The sequence below is a fragment of the Acanthopagrus latus genome, chromosome 10 (genome assembly GCF_904848185.1).
Source record: "Acanthopagrus latus isolate v.2019 chromosome 10, fAcaLat1.1, whole genome shotgun sequence".
NCBI lineage: Eukaryota > Metazoa > Chordata > Actinopteri > Spariformes > Sparidae > Acanthopagrus > Acanthopagrus latus.
In genome coordinates, this window is record NC_051048.1 from 2,358,694 (window position 1) to 2,377,761 (window position 19,068).

The 19,068-nt window shown below is 38.6% G+C and overlaps 4 protein-coding genes across 7 annotated transcripts in view; 2 read left to right on the forward strand and 2 right to left on the reverse strand.

Moving 5' to 3' along the window:
- Positions 1-19,068, reverse strand: part of LOC119027736 (butyrophilin subfamily 3 member A2-like) — a 316,811-nt gene that overhangs the window by 79,119 nt on the left and 218,624 nt on the right. The window lies entirely within an intron of this gene.
- LOC119026901 (Fc receptor-like protein 5) overlaps positions 1-19,068 on the forward strand; it is a 28,275-nt gene that overhangs the window by 7,798 nt on the left and 1,409 nt on the right. The window contains exons 1-5 of one of the 2 annotated variants that reach the window (XM_037111567.1): positions 14,482-14,586; positions 16,588-16,673; positions 17,394-17,672; positions 17,753-18,013; positions 18,471-18,608. In XM_037111567.1, the coding sequence (XP_036967462.1) occupies positions 16,643-16,673; positions 17,394-17,672; positions 17,753-18,013; positions 18,471-18,608 (709 nt within the window). In that variant the 5' untranslated portion in view covers positions 14,482-14,586; positions 16,588-16,642. Of the gene's footprint in view, positions 1-14,481; positions 14,587-16,587; positions 16,674-17,393; positions 17,673-17,752; positions 18,014-18,470; positions 18,609-19,068 lie in introns of those variants that run through there. The other variant, XM_037111568.1, reaches the window with a different exon arrangement.
- Positions 3,697-7,932, forward strand: LOC119026890 (butyrophilin subfamily 1 member A1-like). The gene is made up of 6 exons (XM_037111546.1): positions 3,697-3,797; positions 4,389-4,742; positions 4,891-5,220; positions 5,731-5,748; positions 6,051-6,137; positions 6,477-7,932. Exons 1-6 carry the CDS (start codon positions 3,746-3,748, stop codon positions 6,479-6,481), a joined length of 846 nt encoding a protein of 281 aa, XP_036967441.1. The 5' UTR covers positions 3,697-3,745; the 3' UTR covers positions 6,482-7,932.
- On the reverse strand, positions 10,672-16,676 carry LOC119026905 (butyrophilin-like protein 8). 3 transcript variants are annotated; one of them, XM_037111576.1, is made up of 8 exons: positions 15,386-15,435; positions 15,033-15,161; positions 14,467-14,524; positions 12,925-13,075; positions 12,442-12,632; positions 12,285-12,332; positions 12,159-12,179; positions 10,672-11,341 (listed from the first exon to the last, which is right to left on the reverse strand). In XM_037111576.1, exons 3-8 carry the CDS (start codon positions 14,522-14,524, stop codon positions 11,193-11,195), a joined length of 618 nt encoding a protein of 205 aa, XP_036967471.1. In that variant the 5' UTR covers positions 15,033-15,161; positions 15,386-15,435; the 3' UTR covers positions 10,672-11,192. The 3 variants fall into 3 exon arrangements, with proteins under 3 accessions (XP_036967471.1, XP_036967470.1, XP_036967467.1); XM_037111575.1 differs by lacking the exons at positions 14,467-14,524; positions 15,386-15,435 and adding an exon at positions 16,563-16,676; XM_037111572.1 differs by lacking the exon at positions 14,467-14,524.

The window sequence follows — 19,068 nt, forward strand, 5'->3', positions numbered from 1 at the left end:
GGTGTGTAAGTGTTTGAATACAAACCTGCCACACAAGTTCACCTCTGTTTAAACCTACTCAACAACATGAAAATGAAATAAACTGATGGAAGAAACAAATGAATAGACACTTCAAAATAACTTGGAAAGGCAATAAGTAGGTTTCAATGTTGTCGCACTTCAGCCCATCAAAATATCCAGACCTTCCTGCTGTGCAGACGTGCAGGTGCAGTTTGCATTTCCCTGAACAATTCAAAATAATGCAAATATTCTAACCAGGTCAGCGTCACTGGTTGATCTGTTCATGACACCGAGAGTATTCATCTGTTCTGCCACCTGAGCTCTCTTCAAATCCACCAGACTACATTTATAAAAACATCAATTCTACCTCAGGCTGATGCTGATGTACCTCTGCCTAGATGTAACTTTGTTGTTTTAACATTACTTCATCATTATGGAAAGGACCGGTGACAGTCAGCTGAGATGAGTTTCACTTTGATGTTTTAAGATACTCGTGACTCAAAACCACATTTTGAACCATGCTATCACTAGTTTGCGTCACTGCCTGGTTTGTACTTTTACTTTTTTGCTCCTGGCTTTAACATGCATCTGGAGTGACCTCTGATGATTGAATCTCACTATCAAGCTGCAACATTGGTCAAATTAACAACTATTTCCAGATAGTTAAGAAATGTGTTGCAGACAGTGTTGCACAAACTTTATACAGATCAAAATCTACCATTTTTTCAAGGAAGTCTGGTGACTTCTGCCTTGGGCAACCAAGTATGCAATAGTGGTATCATTTCTAACTGGACTTCACCTTTCATCCAAGACGCTTCTTTAGTTCTAACTAACTGGAGGGGAGTCGCAGGATTTTAAACTCTGTGTGGGAGTGTCCTGACAGAGTTGAAAAAGGGCACCTGTGAGCTCTGAACTGTGCCACACAAATAAACTTGCCTTTCTTCTGAGTTTCAGAGTCGCTAGTCTCCAGTTAGTTAGTATGACCTGAATCTCTCAGAACCTTCATCAACAAATATTAGTTATTGGGTACTTTATCATTATTATTTGTCAAATGAGACATGTTTACCATCAATATGTTTTATTCTTTGTTAAATTTGTCATAAATGGTGAAATGTATTCAAATAGCTGCAGGAAGCAGGATGCACTAAAAAACAAAAAAACAGGCTTTTCCAGCAAAGCCACAACAGCTTGTCTGCAGGAGAGGATGTCAGTTTCATTAGTTGTCCTGCAAGTAATCTAACCGTTGTTTCCCATGTTAGCTCACCTGTTTTTCCAGTGTCCCATGTTTGTCACTGTCAGTCATCCAGTACAGTGTTGATAAAGGGAATCAAACTGAAAGAAGCACTTAATCAGATCACAGTACCTCATACAGTATTTTCAGTAAGGTACTTACTTACTGTACACAACTTTTAAAATTCAAATTCTTAAAAAGTCCTGTTCTGTTTCAAAGAAATAACATTCACCAACATGTCAGGACACACAGTGTTACTGCATCAGGTCTGCTCCTTGTTATCAGATCATCCTCAGTTTGTTATTAGGCACTTTTGTTTTTTCACGGTTGATTTCTGTTGTGTGTTTAAACTGTCAGCTCTCTGCAGATACAGCAGCTGTGAGGAGAAACGTCTGATAGAAATGAGTCTCAGCAACCGAGCTGACTGCAACAAAGCAAAACACAACTTTCACTTCAGCCAGTGTTAAAAGTACCCAGAAGTCATGACTGAGTAGAGGTAAAGATATCAAGTTGAAATAATATTTTGGTAAAGTGAAAAGCGAAACATGCACATAGTGCTCAAGTAAACATAATACAAGTATCTACAATTAAATGTCCTTAAGTATCAAAAGTAAAAGTAACTTAATCGATGGAACAAAGATCTGTGCTACTCTGAGATGAAGATGACATACTGCTGTACGTTAAACTACCAGCTGTGTATAAAGGAGCTCAACGTTAAACATCTACAGCAGTAAAATGACACGTACACATTAATGCAGCAGGAATATTAATCAACAAACAGCCGATATCATAGGAAACATTTGACTGCACTATGGATACTTTTACTTTTTATATTAAGTACATTTTGCTGATAGTACTTAAACATATTTGTTGTGTATTTGTTGATGAAGGTTCTGAGTCATCCAGGTCATATTAACTAACTGTATAAGCCTCTGTTTGCTTATACTGTTTATATTGTAGTCACTGTTTATTGTTTATTGTCTTCAATGCACCTTGTTCCTCGTTGGTGTTAAATCCGTCTTGGGAATGAACCTGTTTCTGAATCTGATTTCTGAAGGACTCTGAAACTCAAAACTCTCCCCTGTCTTTAATGACTATGTCAGGACACTCCCACACAGAGTTTTAAACCCTGCAACTCCCCTCCAGTTAGTTAGAAGTGAAGAAGCCTCTTGGACGAGAGGTGAGGGTGAAACTATATAAACTTGCTTATTAACTATTTGGACATAGTTGTTGATTCAGCCAATGTCATACATGAATATATTTATTTCTTGGTGTAATAAAACGTACCCAGTTCTTTCTGTCACGATCTATGGCTGCAGTTGTCTGTGTTTGGTTGTGGTTGTGTGTTTTCTGTCTGCTTACAGAGGTGATGGAGGGCTGGACGGAGTCTGCAGTCTTGGGAAGGAGCTCACACACACACATGCACCTGCAGCAGGTTACTAATCAGCACCGGCTTTAAAACCCAGATCCTCAGGGTACCTGCTGCCAGGTTACGTGATCCATGAGTGGTACATGGCTCAGTCTAGCATTTGCTTCAGACTAAAAACTCCACCAGTGTTTCCATTAACTGCATCTACTCTTGGATCCACTGAGATGGATTCGTGCCATCCTCCACACCTCTGCAGCCTCTCAGTCCCAGATGGCCCCTGTGGCTCTGTGTTGTGTGTGAATCAGGCAACTTTGCAGCCTGCCTCAGTCTCTGTCCGCTTCTGTGTTCCTCCTGCGTTACTGAAGCCTGACAGTTCCTGTGATATTTGCATACAGAGCTGTAAAGAGCAATCACTAGAGATGCATGTTTAAGCCAGAAACAAAAACTAAAACTACAAACCAGGCAGCGATTCATGCTCCATCATCCGGTATCTAAAACAACTAAAACTCTGGGCCAAGACAGAAACAAGCTGAATTGATTTGTTTATATTTTTATAGTCATTATTAACCGCTGTTAATGAAGAAACCCTCTTTTCTCATTTTACTTCTTGATGCATTTTTTATACAATAGAATAATAAGAGTGTGTTAAAGATTTTGCTTCAGTAAAACCTACAACTGCACTTGGTGTGACAATAGTTTGTGCATTTCAAACTGTACTTGTTTCTTTGATATTACATTGAGCTCTATATGTCCAGATGCACTGAGGTGAGAGGCAGCAGAACAGATCAACCAGTGGCACTGACATGGTTTTGATATTTGCATTATTTTAAATTGAACAGGGGACAATAGATGCACTTGTGTGGCAGGAATATATTCAAACACTGACACACCACACATCAGGGTGTATTATATTCCTTCATCTAGGATGTGAGAGCAAATACATATTACAGGTTGTTCAATAACCTGAAGTCTGAATGTCAGTCTGGTAAAAGTGGGTGGAGCGTTTCACCTGGCAGATCCCAACATGTTCATCATGGTCATTGTTACACACCGCAGTGATGCTGAGCTCCTCCCCTGTTCACAGGAAGGTAAAGCCTGTCCACCCACTTTGAATAATTCAGTTGAAGCATCATGATCTGTGGAGGATGAAGGAGTCAGTGTTTCTGGCTTTGCTGTTCACCTGTCTGAACCTTACAGGTAGGTTTTTATTACTCACACAGACAGTTGTTGTTCATTTGAAGGTAAACTGCTGCACTTCTGTAGCTGAAGATTCACTCTGAACATTTATATGGACCTGTGATAATGAGATGAAAATGGCAGCTTAGATTTAAACTAATGTTGCTCTAAAGCTAAAAGGAGCCTGTTTTCTTGTCTGTGAGAGAAGAAATTTGAATTTGAATTTCTTTTTATCCATGTGTTGTAAAAACAGGTATTTTATTGTCAGCTAAGTTCCGGTTCAGGTGTGTAAACCAGAAGGAAGACAATACATTCATTGTTCAAAAAGAGGAAGTAGCCAGATGGGGAACTGATCTGGCACATGTTGTGCAGGATATTTAACATTTATTGTATCTTTGTAATTCTCATTGTGCGATACAGGAAGTTAGAACATAACAGCAGCTCATCACTTCAGTTAGACTCTGTGTACCCAGCAATATTTTTACTGTCAATACCAAGCTGCTGCTTTTAAAGTCATCACTATGTTATCATTTTAGTCACAGTCTGATCAGAGTGTTTAAATGCTGACTGACAGGTATACTAACGAGCTCCTGTCTCCTGTTTGCTCCTCAGTTTTACTTGCAGCTCAGACACAGCTGATTGGTTCACATCAACCAATCGTAGCTCTGGTCGGTGATGATGTTGTTCTTCCATGTCACCTTGAATCTGCAATCAGCGTCACTTATGAGACAGTGGTGTGGACCAAAGCAGGTTTGGAACTGAAGTACATCTACTATCACCAAGATGGACGACTGCTGTTTGAGAAACAAGATCCATCTTATTCTTTACGAACAAGACTGTTTATGGATGAACTGCCGCGTGGAAACATCTCCATGAAAATATTTAAAGTGAAACTGTCTGATGCTGGAACCTACAAATGTTCTCTCCCTACGATAAAGAAGGAAGCTGAGGTGAAACTAATTGTTGGTACGTCAAAAAGGTAGAATGGGATCATTTAGGGTCTCAGTTAGAACCAGCTGTCGCTCAGATATTTCTACTTTTTTATCATTATTGAGGAACAAAGTGTTCACTGATGCTTCAACAGGAAGTCTAACTGTGATCTTTGTTTCCCCAGGACAGTCTGATGTGATTGGCTCAGACCAACCAGTTAAAGTACTCGTCAGTGATGACATCATCCTGCCGTGTCACCTGGAGCCTCCACTGGATGTAACAACACTATCAGTGGAGTGGAGACGTGGTCCAGTCCTGGTCCACGTCTATAGAAACAGGGGGGATGATCCAGTTTCTCAGGACCAGAACTTCAAAGGTAGAACTTCTCTCTTCCCAGATGAGATGACCAGAGGAAACATTTCTCTAAAACTGACCAACGTCACTGAGCAGGACGCAGGAAATTACACCTGCTCTGTTCCCAAACTGCAAAGAAGCTCCGTTACACTTGTTGTTGGTGAGTACAGATAAACTGAAGCAACTTGAAATGGAACAAGAGAAAATATTAAATAACTGTTCAAAGTATTTCAGTACTAAAGGTCTAGTATGTAAGACTGAGTGGCATCTAGTGGTTTGGTTGCAGAAGCAACCAACTGAACACCCCTCGTCTCACAACTCAAGCACCAGAATAAATGTTGTCACTCGTGTTCAAACACACTGTTTTTATCAATGTCAGTTGTTTAGGTTACATTTTCTGTGTTAAGGGTTCAGAAAACTTCTTGTTTTGGCTTCAAACACCTGTTTTGGTCAACAAGCTGCAGATGGTCTGATTACCATAAAGTTACAGAAGTGGATTAGGGCTTATGTAAGGAAAATAAATAAATAAATAAAAATGAAAATAAATAATTGAGACATTTCTAACAAAAAGTTGGAATTCTGAGTTTAAAGCCTTTCTTCAATAGAAACTCTCCTTGTTGGCTCTGATGTTATCACACATTTTAACATTTTATTTCATTTCCATCCACAGAGCCACCACCTGCCCTTGGTAAGTGTTTCCTCTACACAGATATCATCAGTGTGTCATTCAACAGGTGAATCGTTCAGTAGTCGGGTGTTAAAGCACCATCTGCTGGACGGCTGTTGACTCTGTTCAGTTTTACCCTCATCAGAGTGTTCTGAGGAGAAATTTGTTTATTATTTGTCAAATCAAAATAATCTTATCACTTCAAGACTTGTGGTGACCAAGTTTTTCAGAGAACAGATGATTCATGTCTGAAAAATGGATGGATGTTTTCTTTGAGGCCCAAAGTGAAGAACAAATCCTGACTTGTTTCTCTGTTCTTTCAGGTTTTCACTCCACTTTTATAATTATCATTGCTGTGATTGTACTTGTTGCTGCTGTTATTGGCGCATTTCTGAAGAACAGAAAGATCAGTGAGTCACAAATTTCTTCTCTCTTTATTTCCCCTGTCTGTCTTAAAACAGTACAGCATCTGATAACATTTAAAGCAACATTATACAGAGATAAATATATATATTTATTTTTTGGACACCACTGTGATGAAAACAAATCCCAGCTTTCTGTAACAGTTTATCAGACATAACGTTACATTTAGTACAGTGTACAGTGCTCAGACTGTCGAGGTTGTACAAACTCTACCACAGCAACATGCTAACTGCTAACTCTGTCAAAATGGACTTCTGATCAAAAACTGGCTCCATCAGACATTAATGTGAGAAATAACAGCACTATTTTTTGTTTTTACACGGCAGAATAAACAGTTTCTTCGGAAGACCAGGCAGTCCTCTAAACATTGTCTTGTGAGTGATGAAGAGAAACAGTTCCTGAGTGTCAAGTCAAAGCTTCATGGTGAAGAGAAGAAGATCCTCCAACAACAGAACATCAACATCAGGTGTATCCACAGCAGCCCTGACATTTACAATATTAGTCTGTCTGCTGGCCTCTGGCACCACGACCAGTCTGCTGCAGCCTCAACCAACAGCAGTCCAACATCTGGCAACTTCCTCCAGAACAAGGATCCAAACGGAGCCAGGCTGAAGCATCGACATTTCACACCCTGCACACTGAACCTGGAGAGCTCAGTAGCTGAGTAAATATTAGAAGTATAAAAATACAAAAGTCACTTTCTGTCTTTTCAGCTCTGCACACTTTACTGCCTTCATAGACACTTTGATTGGTGAGTGGTGACAATAAGAAGCACTTAAAATGCTCAATATTTCTGGGTGGCATACTCTGAATTTATGCTTTAATTTCTTAGATCAACATGAATGTCTTTACTGTTCAGTTTCTATATTTATTCATTTTTATTTTGTGCCACTTAAGAAAATGGTGTTTTTGCTCCATTTCATTTTTAAAAAAAAACACAACACAGATATATATTCAAGTTATAATGTTATACATTTATACAAGTTTCCAAGTAAATGTTGGAAAAACAAAGCATCTTATTTTAAACCAGCAGACCCAGTCTGAGCTGTCACACAGATGACAGACTGAGTTTCTTTGGTTTTATATGTAAGAGAGCCGGTCAGAGACGGTTTTGATCAGGAAACTGAAGCGGTTTAGAGTCAGTGTTGACCTCTTTAGTTTATGTTCAACAAAACCACACAAGTTTCCAATCACACTGCACAACACGAGCTGATCGAATGAAGCTAAACCTGTGAAAGTGAACAGTCCTGCTTGGTTCTCACATTACTCTTTTTTTTTTACTGATTTCATGCCAAGTAATATTTTCAGCTAAAATTGTTCTTATTTTAAGTGGTGAGAACTGTTGTTCTGTCACAATGTTTTGTGTTTGTTCCCACTTCTGATCATGTCGCTTCAGAAATGTATTATTATTTAGTATTATTTAATTACAGACAGCCAAGTAGTTTCTGAGAAAGAAAGTGAGGTTTCTGGGTAACAAATGTAAATACCATTTTTCTTTATTCTATCATGAGACTGTGCAATCAACGTTTACCTCATAATGACATCTGACCTCTGAACCAGCTGTGTGCTACATAAGGAAGATGTTATTTCACCATCAAACTGATGATCCACGGTGCTGCGATTCAACAAGGTTATACTGAAGCTCTCAAAGAGCTTCCCGGAGTCAACACACATCAATGTTGTCCTCTGATTGTAAAGTTATGTTGACTTGAACACTTGTGTTGAAAGGTTTGTCTGTTGTTATGCTTCTTTAAACGCAGCAGCTGTGAATGCAGAACAAAGTTAATAAAGTATTTATCAATCCATCGTCTGAAGCAGTGTAATATTTGCTCTGGTGTAAAAACTGACAAAAACTAGAAATAGATTTATTTTTCTAATCTATTCCGAAAATGTTTATTCAGTCGCTACAATGATCCAAAGCTTGTCAGAGTGTTACTTGGTCTATTCACTGTTCGGTCTGTTGAACAGTGATGTGTTCTCCTGTTTGTCCTCATGATGACGCTGCACACAATGAGCGACTTTCTGATGATTCACAGAGGAAACTGCTGTGGAGCAGGAAGTGTTGAAATGTCCCGTGATGTGACTGTGTAAACACTCTTATCAGTGAGACAAACTGATGCAGATACTTCATCAATCAGTATTTTTCCCCCACGGCACCTCAAAATAGTATCATAATAGTGAAATAGTTCTGTTTCAAAGAAATAACATCAAAGATTTCACCAACATGTCAGGTTAACTCCTTGTTATCAGATCATCCTCAGTCTGTTATTGGACACTGTTGTTTTTTCACAGTTGATTTCTGTTGTGTGTTTAAACTGTCAGCTCTCTGCAGATACAGCAGCTGTGAGGAGAAACGTCTGATAGAAATGAGTCTCAACAACCGAGCTGAATATCTGAGCAACAGCTGGTCCAAACTGGGACATCATTTTACTTTTTCTTAGTATACAGTAAACAGGCCTAAATAAATAGAGTTTCCATTCAAATGTAGTCGGGGGGACTAAAGTGGGTTTCGTTGGCTGGAAAGATCTCATTCACAAGTGCACAAGCAGATGTCATGTCATGGAGTTGCGGGGTGTTGCTGCTGGAGCCAATCCCATGGCTGCTGCATGCAGCTCAGCCCTGCCTAGAGCCGGGATTTGAACCAGCGACCTTCCGATCACTAGTCAACCTGCTCTACCCACTGAGCTACAGCATTTTGGCTCTAAACCTACCTGTAAGGTTCTGAAAGGAGAACAGGAAAGCCAAGAGAAAGAAGTTGGGTAATAATGTATTTTGTATTCACTTGTGTTTTCTCTGACTCTACATTTTGTATTTTTATTTATAGTGTGTGTGGCAATTAACTGACATGTTTGTTTATTGTGCAGACAACTTCCATCTAACTATTCAACTACCCATCCCTCCATCCATTCTCTTTATATCAATCATTTTTACATTAATGACATAAATAGCTACAATATAATAACACTATACATCATGAGACATTACAGATGAAGGTCAGCATCACTTCATCTATGAGTCTGTCATCTGTCCTGTTGTTCCACTGCAATGGACAATCCAGTGAGACAATGGAGTTTAAGTATATATGAACAAGAGTTTTCAAAAAGCACATTTAGTAATAAACCAATTGTTAAGCTCCCATTTTGAACTGATTAGTTGATCGATACATTTTGAACTACTAACCACACATAAGTTTTCTTTAAGACTTTCTCGCAGAGCTCAGTGATGCAAGAAGTAAATAACTGCCAACAACAATAAGCTTTTATAACTTAGCAAAATGTTGATCTGTGGCCAGAGTTTGAGTTCTGATCTGAATTCTTAGGGTGGTTTCAGTCATAGAAGACTAAAAGGCTGAAAACTAAATTGATGGGAAAATATTTATGTTGAAGTCAAACTTTTTAGATAAAAAGACACAATTGTGAGATTAATGGTCATAATTATGACATCAAAAGTCAAAAAAATTAGGTAAAAGTCAAAATTGAGATAAAAGGTCATAAATATCATTATTATGTTATAAAAGAAAATCATTATAACATCATAAAATGTTAAAAAATATATATATATATATATATATATATATATATATATATATATATATATATATGACATTAAAAGTCAAAATTGTGAGATAACAAGTCTACATTTTTACAAAGTAAGAAATTGCATATAGATTAATTACAAATGCATTGGTTGTTGGTAACCCTGGACAATATACAGCAGACAATATGAGACATCTGGAGGCACGAAGACTCACTTCCTCTGAATTCTTTGTCATGACAATCTGCGGCTGGATGAGGAACATAAACGAGGAAGAGATAGACTAGAGTTTCACTTTGTCCTTGTGGAAGAAGGTGATGAGGCATTTTTTATCCTTTCATCATCAGATTCATCCAAAACAGCCAACTTGCATTATTATTATCAGAAGTAGTAGTAGAAGTATATATATCATATACATGTTAGATTATGATGATTATTCACAATGAATCTCATATTTTCGATCAGTTGTGAATTAACAATAAAGGTATGGACAGAGGTGTATAGATGTAATGTTTATTTATTCATTAATTATCTGCATTTGACCTGATTTATTCTGTTTTTTTGTTGTTGTTTGTTTTTTGTTATTGTTTTTATTCTTTTTAACACCTGATTTTTGGATTTTTGATCTATTTGTACTTTTATGTAGAGTTCTCACGCATCAAAAACATTCACAGCATTAACAGGAATTTGTGTTAATGCGTTATAATTGTGTTAACGTTGACAACCCTGATACAGGTCCCCGAAATACTTAAATCACGCCATAATTACCCAAAATTTGCAATATACTGACACAATGCTATACTGAATAATTCTCTAATTAGAAATCAAATATCTTATTAGTTCATTAGGACAGTTAAGTGCTCTTTTTATTGAAAGGTATTGAGAGAGCCAGAGGAGATGGTGGAGGAAGAAGAGCATGAGGATGAAGAAAACATACAGCGACAGAGAGAAGAACAGTAAGTGGATCTATGTGGATCACGTACTGCACCATCAGGTTTGTGATGTAGAACAGGTGTTCCTGTTCGGGCCATTTGCAGTGTCATTACAGTTCATAGTACACTGTGTCCATAAAATGATACTTTCTGCCAAAAATTCTTTTTTGCAACATTGATATACGATTCTTATGTTAAAAAAATGAACAAATACTTGGCCTACATTTTAAAATAAATGCATACAACAGTAAATATATGTTGTTTATAGTTGTGCCCAATGTTTACTGTGCATCTTTCCACAGATATCAGCAAGTCCAAGAACGATGTAGCAGTGCAGCCCAAGTTGGACATATTCCCAACCACTCTGATGGGGACAGGAGACGGAGCTTCAGGCCAGACAGTTATGAGGGGGTCCATGCCCAACTTTTGCAGCATTGTCCTGCTGTATTTAATTTCTAATGTTTGATGGCCCTACCTCATTGTTTCAATCGATGCACTCAAATAAACTTCTGTATGATGTTAATGTAAAGCAAAATTACAGTATTTAATGTTTAGATATCATTTGTTTCCATTTTTTTAATGTGCCCCTCTGATTAAACACCGGCCCAACCATGATCCCCCTAGTAAAGTTTCTCTAGAACTGGCTCTGCCACACAGGCACCAGAATATAATCAATCCAATGATAAAAACCATAGCAATGAAAGCTGCAAGGCCAATTATAGCACCTGGAGAGAGAGAGGAAAGACGTCAGCATTAGTTCTTCACTGTGGGCTCCTAGTTAACATCCATTCATACATCTTCTACACCCACTTCTACTGTTCATGGTCATCATGAAGACTTGGAGTGGCAGCCCGTCCCATTACAACTGTTAGAAGCTCTTTCATTACACAACAGTATTATCATTAAGAATATCAACCTGAAAAATCAGAACAATCAGCTGAGACAAATATGATCAGATATTCAGCCCAGTCATCAGACTGAAGTGTCAGCAATGTATGTTTCTGCAAAGTACAGATGTGTTAAATTTGTATTTTCTGCTTGACCCGTGTCAGCCAGCCATTCAGACAACCAGCCTGTGTGCTTTCTTGCCTGAGACACTTTGGTACTGAAAAGCCACACCAGAGGAGCCATATTATTATTAAAAGAAGGGCAGCAGCCGGCTGGTCAGAATGGACGGCAACAGCTGAAGAGGGAGGTGTGTTTACTGGGAGCAGACCAATTATATTTCATGCAGTCGTTTCTAAGGAAGTGCACGTCAGGCTACGATGTAAGACATACATCTACGCAGAGGATGGACTTAACTCAGAACAGTTAAAGTGGTTATAGAGACGTATCAACACTGCCCAAAGTAGAAGTGGAAAGTGGAAATCCCATTAGCCTACATGTGGAAGATTTATTGAAACTATGGTTAGTTTTTGATATTTCTGTTAACTGTTTTGCGATGTTTATTAGCGACTACATGGTATATAAGTTTATTATATTCAGTGCTGGATTAAAAAAAATAGCTGCATGTACAGTGAACACCAGATTTTCTTAACTTACCATCACTCGCTGGTTGGGGTTCTGTGGATAAAAATGAAATAAAATATCAAAATATGTGATCAATTCTGACCCAAAGTTGGATCAGATGTTGAGCTAATTTAAGCTCATTTTAACATATTTACTTACGGGGATTATCGTTCTGATTTTCTTTGTTTCCTTTCTCCCCTGGCTTTGCTGAAAAATTGTGTTAAATTGTAATTTTGTACATTGTTCAAGAACTTATATACTTCTAGCATGTGACCAAAACTTTTGAAATCTGACTGTTTTGTTTATTTGTACTCACCAACAATGAGAGTAACGTAGCCTTTCTTGACCTGACTTCTCAGATTGGGAACAAAGCACATGTATTCTCCTGCATCCTGTTCCGTAACGTTGGTCAGCTTCAGTGAAATGATTCCTCTGGTCATCTCATCTTGGAAGAGAGAAGTTCTGCCTCTGAAGCGCTTGTCCTGAAGAGCTGGATCATCATCATTAATATCTGCCAACAGATATCCACTAAAGTTTCCATTAAAATGTAGTCGGGGGACTAATGGCTGGGCAGAATGATCCCATTCTACCTTTTACCCAGGATACTGTTTGTGTTGTTCAACCAGTTCTGAGTTCTGTTTTTTTCTCAGTCAGCATTTGAACACTCTGATCAGACTGTGACTAAAATGATAACATAGTGATGACTGTAAACACAGCAGCGACTTGGTATTGACAGTAAGAATATTGCTGGGTGCACAGAGTCTAACTGAAGTGATTTATTTCACTTTTATTTTCATTATTTCGATAGACGTGCACAATAGTTTGATCACGTCTCCACTCCACCGTTTGGGTCTTCAAATCAAATTCAGGCTCTAGGTGGCATGACAGAACGGCATCATCACCGATTGTAACGTTAACTGGTTCGTGTGAGCCAATCACATCAGACTGTCCTGGGGAAACAAAGATCGCAATCTGCATCATTAAAACATTACGTAGCTTTGCACGGCTGCACATTAACTGGACATGCTGAAATCTGAAAAAAACATGAAAATAAGTTTTAAAAATAAGGATTCTTACTGTGTCCCTGAACGCACTGTCATGAATATAAAGTGCTCATATTAATTTGATGATTATGATGTTGAAATTGTGATGCATATGCGCTAGTACTGCTTTGTCACTACAGTGTTAACCATTATTCCTGAAGCCGGTGTTTTCAACCACACCATAGGGGCGTAGATGATGACAAATAAAATGCATCACCGACTCAGAGCCAGACCAGAGCGGGTCAGAAGCAGGTTGTGTTACTTTGCATGGCTAAATGTTCCAGAGGGAACACAACAGACATATATGTGTAGTGTGATGTTTCACTTCTGATTACTCTGTTTGGTTTTGTGGCTCAGTTTATAACACAAAGTGACCATCTGGTCTCTTGTTCAGGTTACGTTAGCTTGGAGTGCTGTTACTATAAAGAGTTGTGCGCAACTCCTGTACAAACGTTGACTGACACAAGGCAAAAATCCTGGGGCGCGTATGTTTACTTCAAGACATTTCAAGACATTGTCATGCCTGCTCAGGTGATTGCCCACACCTGAGCTCAGGAAGGCAGAGCAGGGCGGAGACAGGACACACACACACACATAGGGCACTAACCTGGCTACACCTAACAACGTGCTTTCATTTTGACACTACTTTGAATAAACACATAATCTAATGTGCGTAACATCCAGAACAGTCATCTAAAATAGATCAAACTCCGAAGTGTTTGTTTTGGACAAGACTGGAGTTCTTCTTCCACCACTTGTTTAGAAATACAAATTATAATGAGATTTTATGTTGTACCTATGGTATTAGTATGAGTTGCATACAGGTATCAAAGTGATAATCACTTCCACTAAATCTCTTTATGATCTGATTTGTTCAATCCCCACATCAATGGTAAAATTCCAGCTGAGCCAGTAACTCACTGAGAAGTTTTATGAGATCCTCTAAATGGGAAGAACAGCATTTAAATCCCTCTATCAGCTGTGAAGCTGTGAACATGATGTCATTTTGTTGTTGCACCTCTCAGGAAAAGTTATAACAAATCCATTCAGAGTTAAGAAGCTACAGTGAAAACTTACCATTTAGACTATGTGTGTTTGTTTTTCTTTTCTTTTCTTTTCTTTTCTTTTCTTTTCTTTTCTTTTCTTTTCTTTTCTTTTCTTTTATTTCATTTTATTTTATTTTATTTTATTTTGTTCAAATTTGAGGTCAAAGTAATGACACGATGAACTTGGCAGATGCCAAAAAAGATAGAAAAGATAGCCAGAAAGAAAAAATAATTTCTGAGGCTAAAACTTACCAGAGACGCTCGCCACAGCGAGCAAGGACAACGACGCGACCAGTGCTGACGACGCCATCTTACTCGTGAGGAGTATGGAAATGTGGTGACATGGTGGACATGATGACGTCAGTGTGCCATGTCAATATTTACAATTTAACATTCACTTTCTCTTTGAAAGCACTGGCTTAAATAACTGTGTCACGTGCTATTGTTGAAAGTGGGGTGGACAAATAAGAAACTTAAAGGTGCAGGAACAGTTGTCATTCACTACCAGGCAAAGTTTCTGTGAAGTGAGGCAAACTGGAACGGGAGCGACTTTGGCTTCATCATATCATCATATTCCTCCATACTGACACTGATTCTGATCAGGGCAGGTGGTGAAATACTCCTAGATTTGATCTACTGATTCTTGCTCTGGCCAACATAGACGTGACTTTTCATTCTTTTTCATAAGGAAGAAAGTAAAGTGTGACAAAGTCTGTGAAGTGATAGTGGGCAGAAGGATTTTTCCAAAGGAGTCATTAAATATTGTAAATATCAAGCAGTTTCTTTGCTTTCATCAGTTATGTTCATTTTAAACTCACGTTCTGTCCTGTCAAGGTCGTCTACAGCAGGCGGCTGCTGTTCTTCCATCTCACCAGTAGAAGGCAAACTAAGGCAAGGACAGATTTTTATGGAGCTCATCAGACACCAGGCAATTCAAAGTGGTTTACCTGGAGACAGAAACACATTAACATTAATGGAGAAACTTAAAGGAAACAGCAACCCAATCAGTAGAATAAACATTAACTGTGTATGTTTCTGCAAAACCACAGAAAAGTTCAAATGCAACATTTCTGAATGTCATAGATTGATTGAGTTGATTAATAGAATTGTAACAATATTAAAGTTGTATGAAGAAACAGAGAGGTGATCTGATGAAGTGTGGACACCAGACCTTTGTTTCCCAAACGGGGAAATGAAATATTAAGAAGAACGATGTGTTTGGGTTTTTTTTTCACTGTCTGCTGGTGTGTTGTCATGGTGACCTGTGGTCAGGTGTTCTTCGATCTGTTGGCTGCAGGGTTTCATTTCCTTATACTGCATGGAACCACATATTTAGAACATATGTATAGAAATATGTTATAGAAATGTGTGTTCATTTATCATATTGACCACATTGTGGTTGAGGAAGGTGACTGAGTTTCTTTATCAAAGTCTTAACGTTCCCTGGAAACAGTTGCTCGTGTTGTCTTGTATTTGCTTGTGGTTTCTCCTCTTGTAACGTTGTTTCTGAATCCTGTCTGTGCTGTGAAATTAGTGCAAATGTTCTAGGAAGGTGCTTTGTCTATTTGCATGTGTTTTCTTAAGGGGGCCGTTCGCCCAAAACATTTAAATATACAATTATTTGATGGTGATGCTACCAAGCTAGGTAAGGCTAATAAGCTGTCTGTTGTTCACACACAAGGAGTTGTTACGCCTACAAATGATCCCATGACATTTATCACATCCTTGACATGTGGTTTAGCTCAAACACCCACATCAGACCAAACCTTCATTTTTGGGTGAACTATTCCTTTAAGTTCCAGGCCACTGTAGGAATATTCACCTCAGAAGTCTCACAGTCAGATGCTGCAGTGTGTTCACATGTGTTCAGAATGATTTGTTTATCTATGGATCTGCTGTAAACTAAAGTTAATTTCAGGTCTGTGTTTGTGTCTTTAGTCAGTGTTTCTTTTGAAAGTGTTTGTGTGGTTGTTCCACATCCTGTTTCAATGAAGGAGACTTTAAGTTCACTCTCTTGTGGTTTAATTCAGTGGTTTCTGCTGAGGAGAATTACCTGTTGTATAGTCAGGTGTTGAGATGTTGAATCAGGGGATCCAGATGGGAAGAAGGATTGAGATTTGGGATAAATAGTTAGAGATCATCAGCAAACGGTGAAACATCTCCCGCCGAGGCTTTTAGTGAAACTTAACAAAATGCAACATAACTTTTCAAAGAAAGTTTTTGTAACTGAATTATTGCTGACATCCCCTTAAAGTCTGTGTCTGTGATGGACAAAATATTTTGAAAACTTAGGACAAGTTCACGTCATGTGTTACTTTCAGGACAGAAAAAAACAAAGTAAAACTTACCTTCTTGATTTCCTGTGTTTGTCAGGATGTGGTTAACAACTCTGTGAAACTTGACAAAGAGGAAGACAAAGCGACACAAGATGGAGATCGCACTTCTCTGCCTGATGCTCGGTAAGTAATTTAACCTTTTTTAAAACTATTTGCCGACTGCTCTTTCTTCTTCTGGATCATCTACCAACCATTTCAGCGCTTTACTTTCATTGACTCATCGTACTCTTGAAACCGTGAGATTAAAAAGTTACTGTTAAGAGATTTTAAATATAAGGCAAAATATCGGAACATCATAACTTTGTGATAAAAAGTCAAATTAGACCAATTATGTCATTCTATTGACATTTAATATCATTACTTAAGTGCTTTGTCTTAAACTTTCAGCTTTTTGACTCATAATTGTGAATTTTTGTGTCATTATTTTGCAATTTTATCTCACGTCTATATCACATAATTCTGATAACTGTGTCTTATTCCTCATCATTTACAGTTTTATTACTTTATTCGTGACTGATTTCATCTTTACAACATTTCTTCCCAAAATGTTGACCTTTGACCTCAGAGTTACACTTTACATCTCAGTGTCTTTTCCTCTCATTATTTTAAAGTTTAATGTCATCATTTTGACTTTCATTTGATGATCATGACTTACCATGTGATTATTCTTATCACCAACGCTGCGTTTCCTCTTATTTTCATCTTTAACTTGTGCAATCTTGATTAATCAGCTTCATATTTTACCACCTCAACATCAACCGACCACGGCAATGTCTAGATTTAACACAAATAATCAGCTTTTTAATCACTGGATTACATTATTGTTACTTCCTTTTTTGTCAGGTTTTCCAGTCGAAGCCACACTGAGAGTGTTTCCCGACAGATCTCAGTTCTTTCGGTATGAGAACATCACTCTGACATGTACGGCGCCAGACAACTCCGGCAGCTGGAAAGTGAAAAGAAACACCTCGACTGAAACGTCGGCCGTGTGTAAGTTTGGCTGGGGGATCCCAGGTGAGTCCTCCTGCATCATCGAGAGCGCCTACCCATCAGACACTGGGCTGTACTGGTGTGAGTCTAAGCAAAGCGGGTCCAGCAACACGGTCAACTTCACAGTGACAGGTAAATCCACATTTGTGGTTAACGCTGCATTTACATCAACAGATTGTAAACTAATCGTCAGGTGTGGTTCTTTATCTCAGATGATGTTTTGATCCTGGAGAGCCCGTTACTTCCTGTGACGGAGGGCGATACGGTGACCCTCAGATGTTTATACAAGGAGGAAGACCAAGTTGAGATTACTAAAGGCTTCAGCGCGGCGTTCTACAAGGACGATGTGTTCATCGGTACCGAGCCTGCAGGACAGATGATCCTCCGGGACGTGTCTCAGTCTAACGAGGGCTTCTACAAGTGTGGAAACTCGACACGCGGAACGTCACTTCAGAGTTTGCTGACAGTCAAAGGTGACGTTGGTTTTTGTTCGAGGAGCTTAATCCCAACTGACGCCATGGTCCAGACTCAAGAAAAAGGCTGGAAAGTTATGCATGGGGTGACGTCAGCGTCTATAACACGTGGTTAATGTTGTGACATATTCATGTTAATCCAGTTTGATCTTATCCTAAAATAACCAAGTGGTTGGAGCTTCGGAGCACTGGGATTAACGAGGTGTTCAGACCAGGGGCTAGCTGGTTAGCATGCTAACACAAGGGGCTATTCAAGTTACAGCAAATCTGTTATTTCTTCACATTCTGTTGATAAAGTCTTACATGTTGCATATTTAACATCTGGTTAGCTTCAGGAACACAAACAGCTTGTAACACCTGACTTTTATGTCAAAAAAATGGCTGGAGTTTAAGTTTCTAAAGGCTGCGTTTTGTCCTCTTGTAAATTTGAATGAAACTCTGTTTGTCCTCCTCACAGTCCGTCAGCCTGAGAGCGACTCGACTGCGACTCCTCCTCTCATGTCTAAACCCAAACTGCTGTGCACCATCCTGCTCTTCTTCCTCTACACTGGCATCCTCATCCTCGCTATATACACGTACAGGAAGTGGGCTCAAGGTAAGAACACCTGTAGCAGTCATCCCTGTACTGACCTTTACTGTACTGACCCATACAGCTGAAGGAAGTGCTCACAGTTTCGTCTTTCACTTCCTGTCTGCACTCAGCTTACTGTTTCCCTAAATGACTGCTTAGAATATGTTGTTCATGTGTTTATAACAATCAGTATATCAGAAATTGTTTGATTGTAGTCTAATTTTCCATAATATGGGCGTATTCTTGCTAACAAGCTAATAAATACATTTATATTGAGAATTAAACATACACTGCATGTGTTTATTCATGTGTATAAATCACCTTCAAGTGGTGAAGAAGTCACATCATGTTGATGTTATCATCAAACTGAAGTCTGTTATCTGATATATGTGGTGAATGTGTAGCGATGACGTGTTTTTGTGGCTAACTGAAGTTAGCCACAAAAACACGTATCACGTACTGTAACACGTATCACGTATGAACT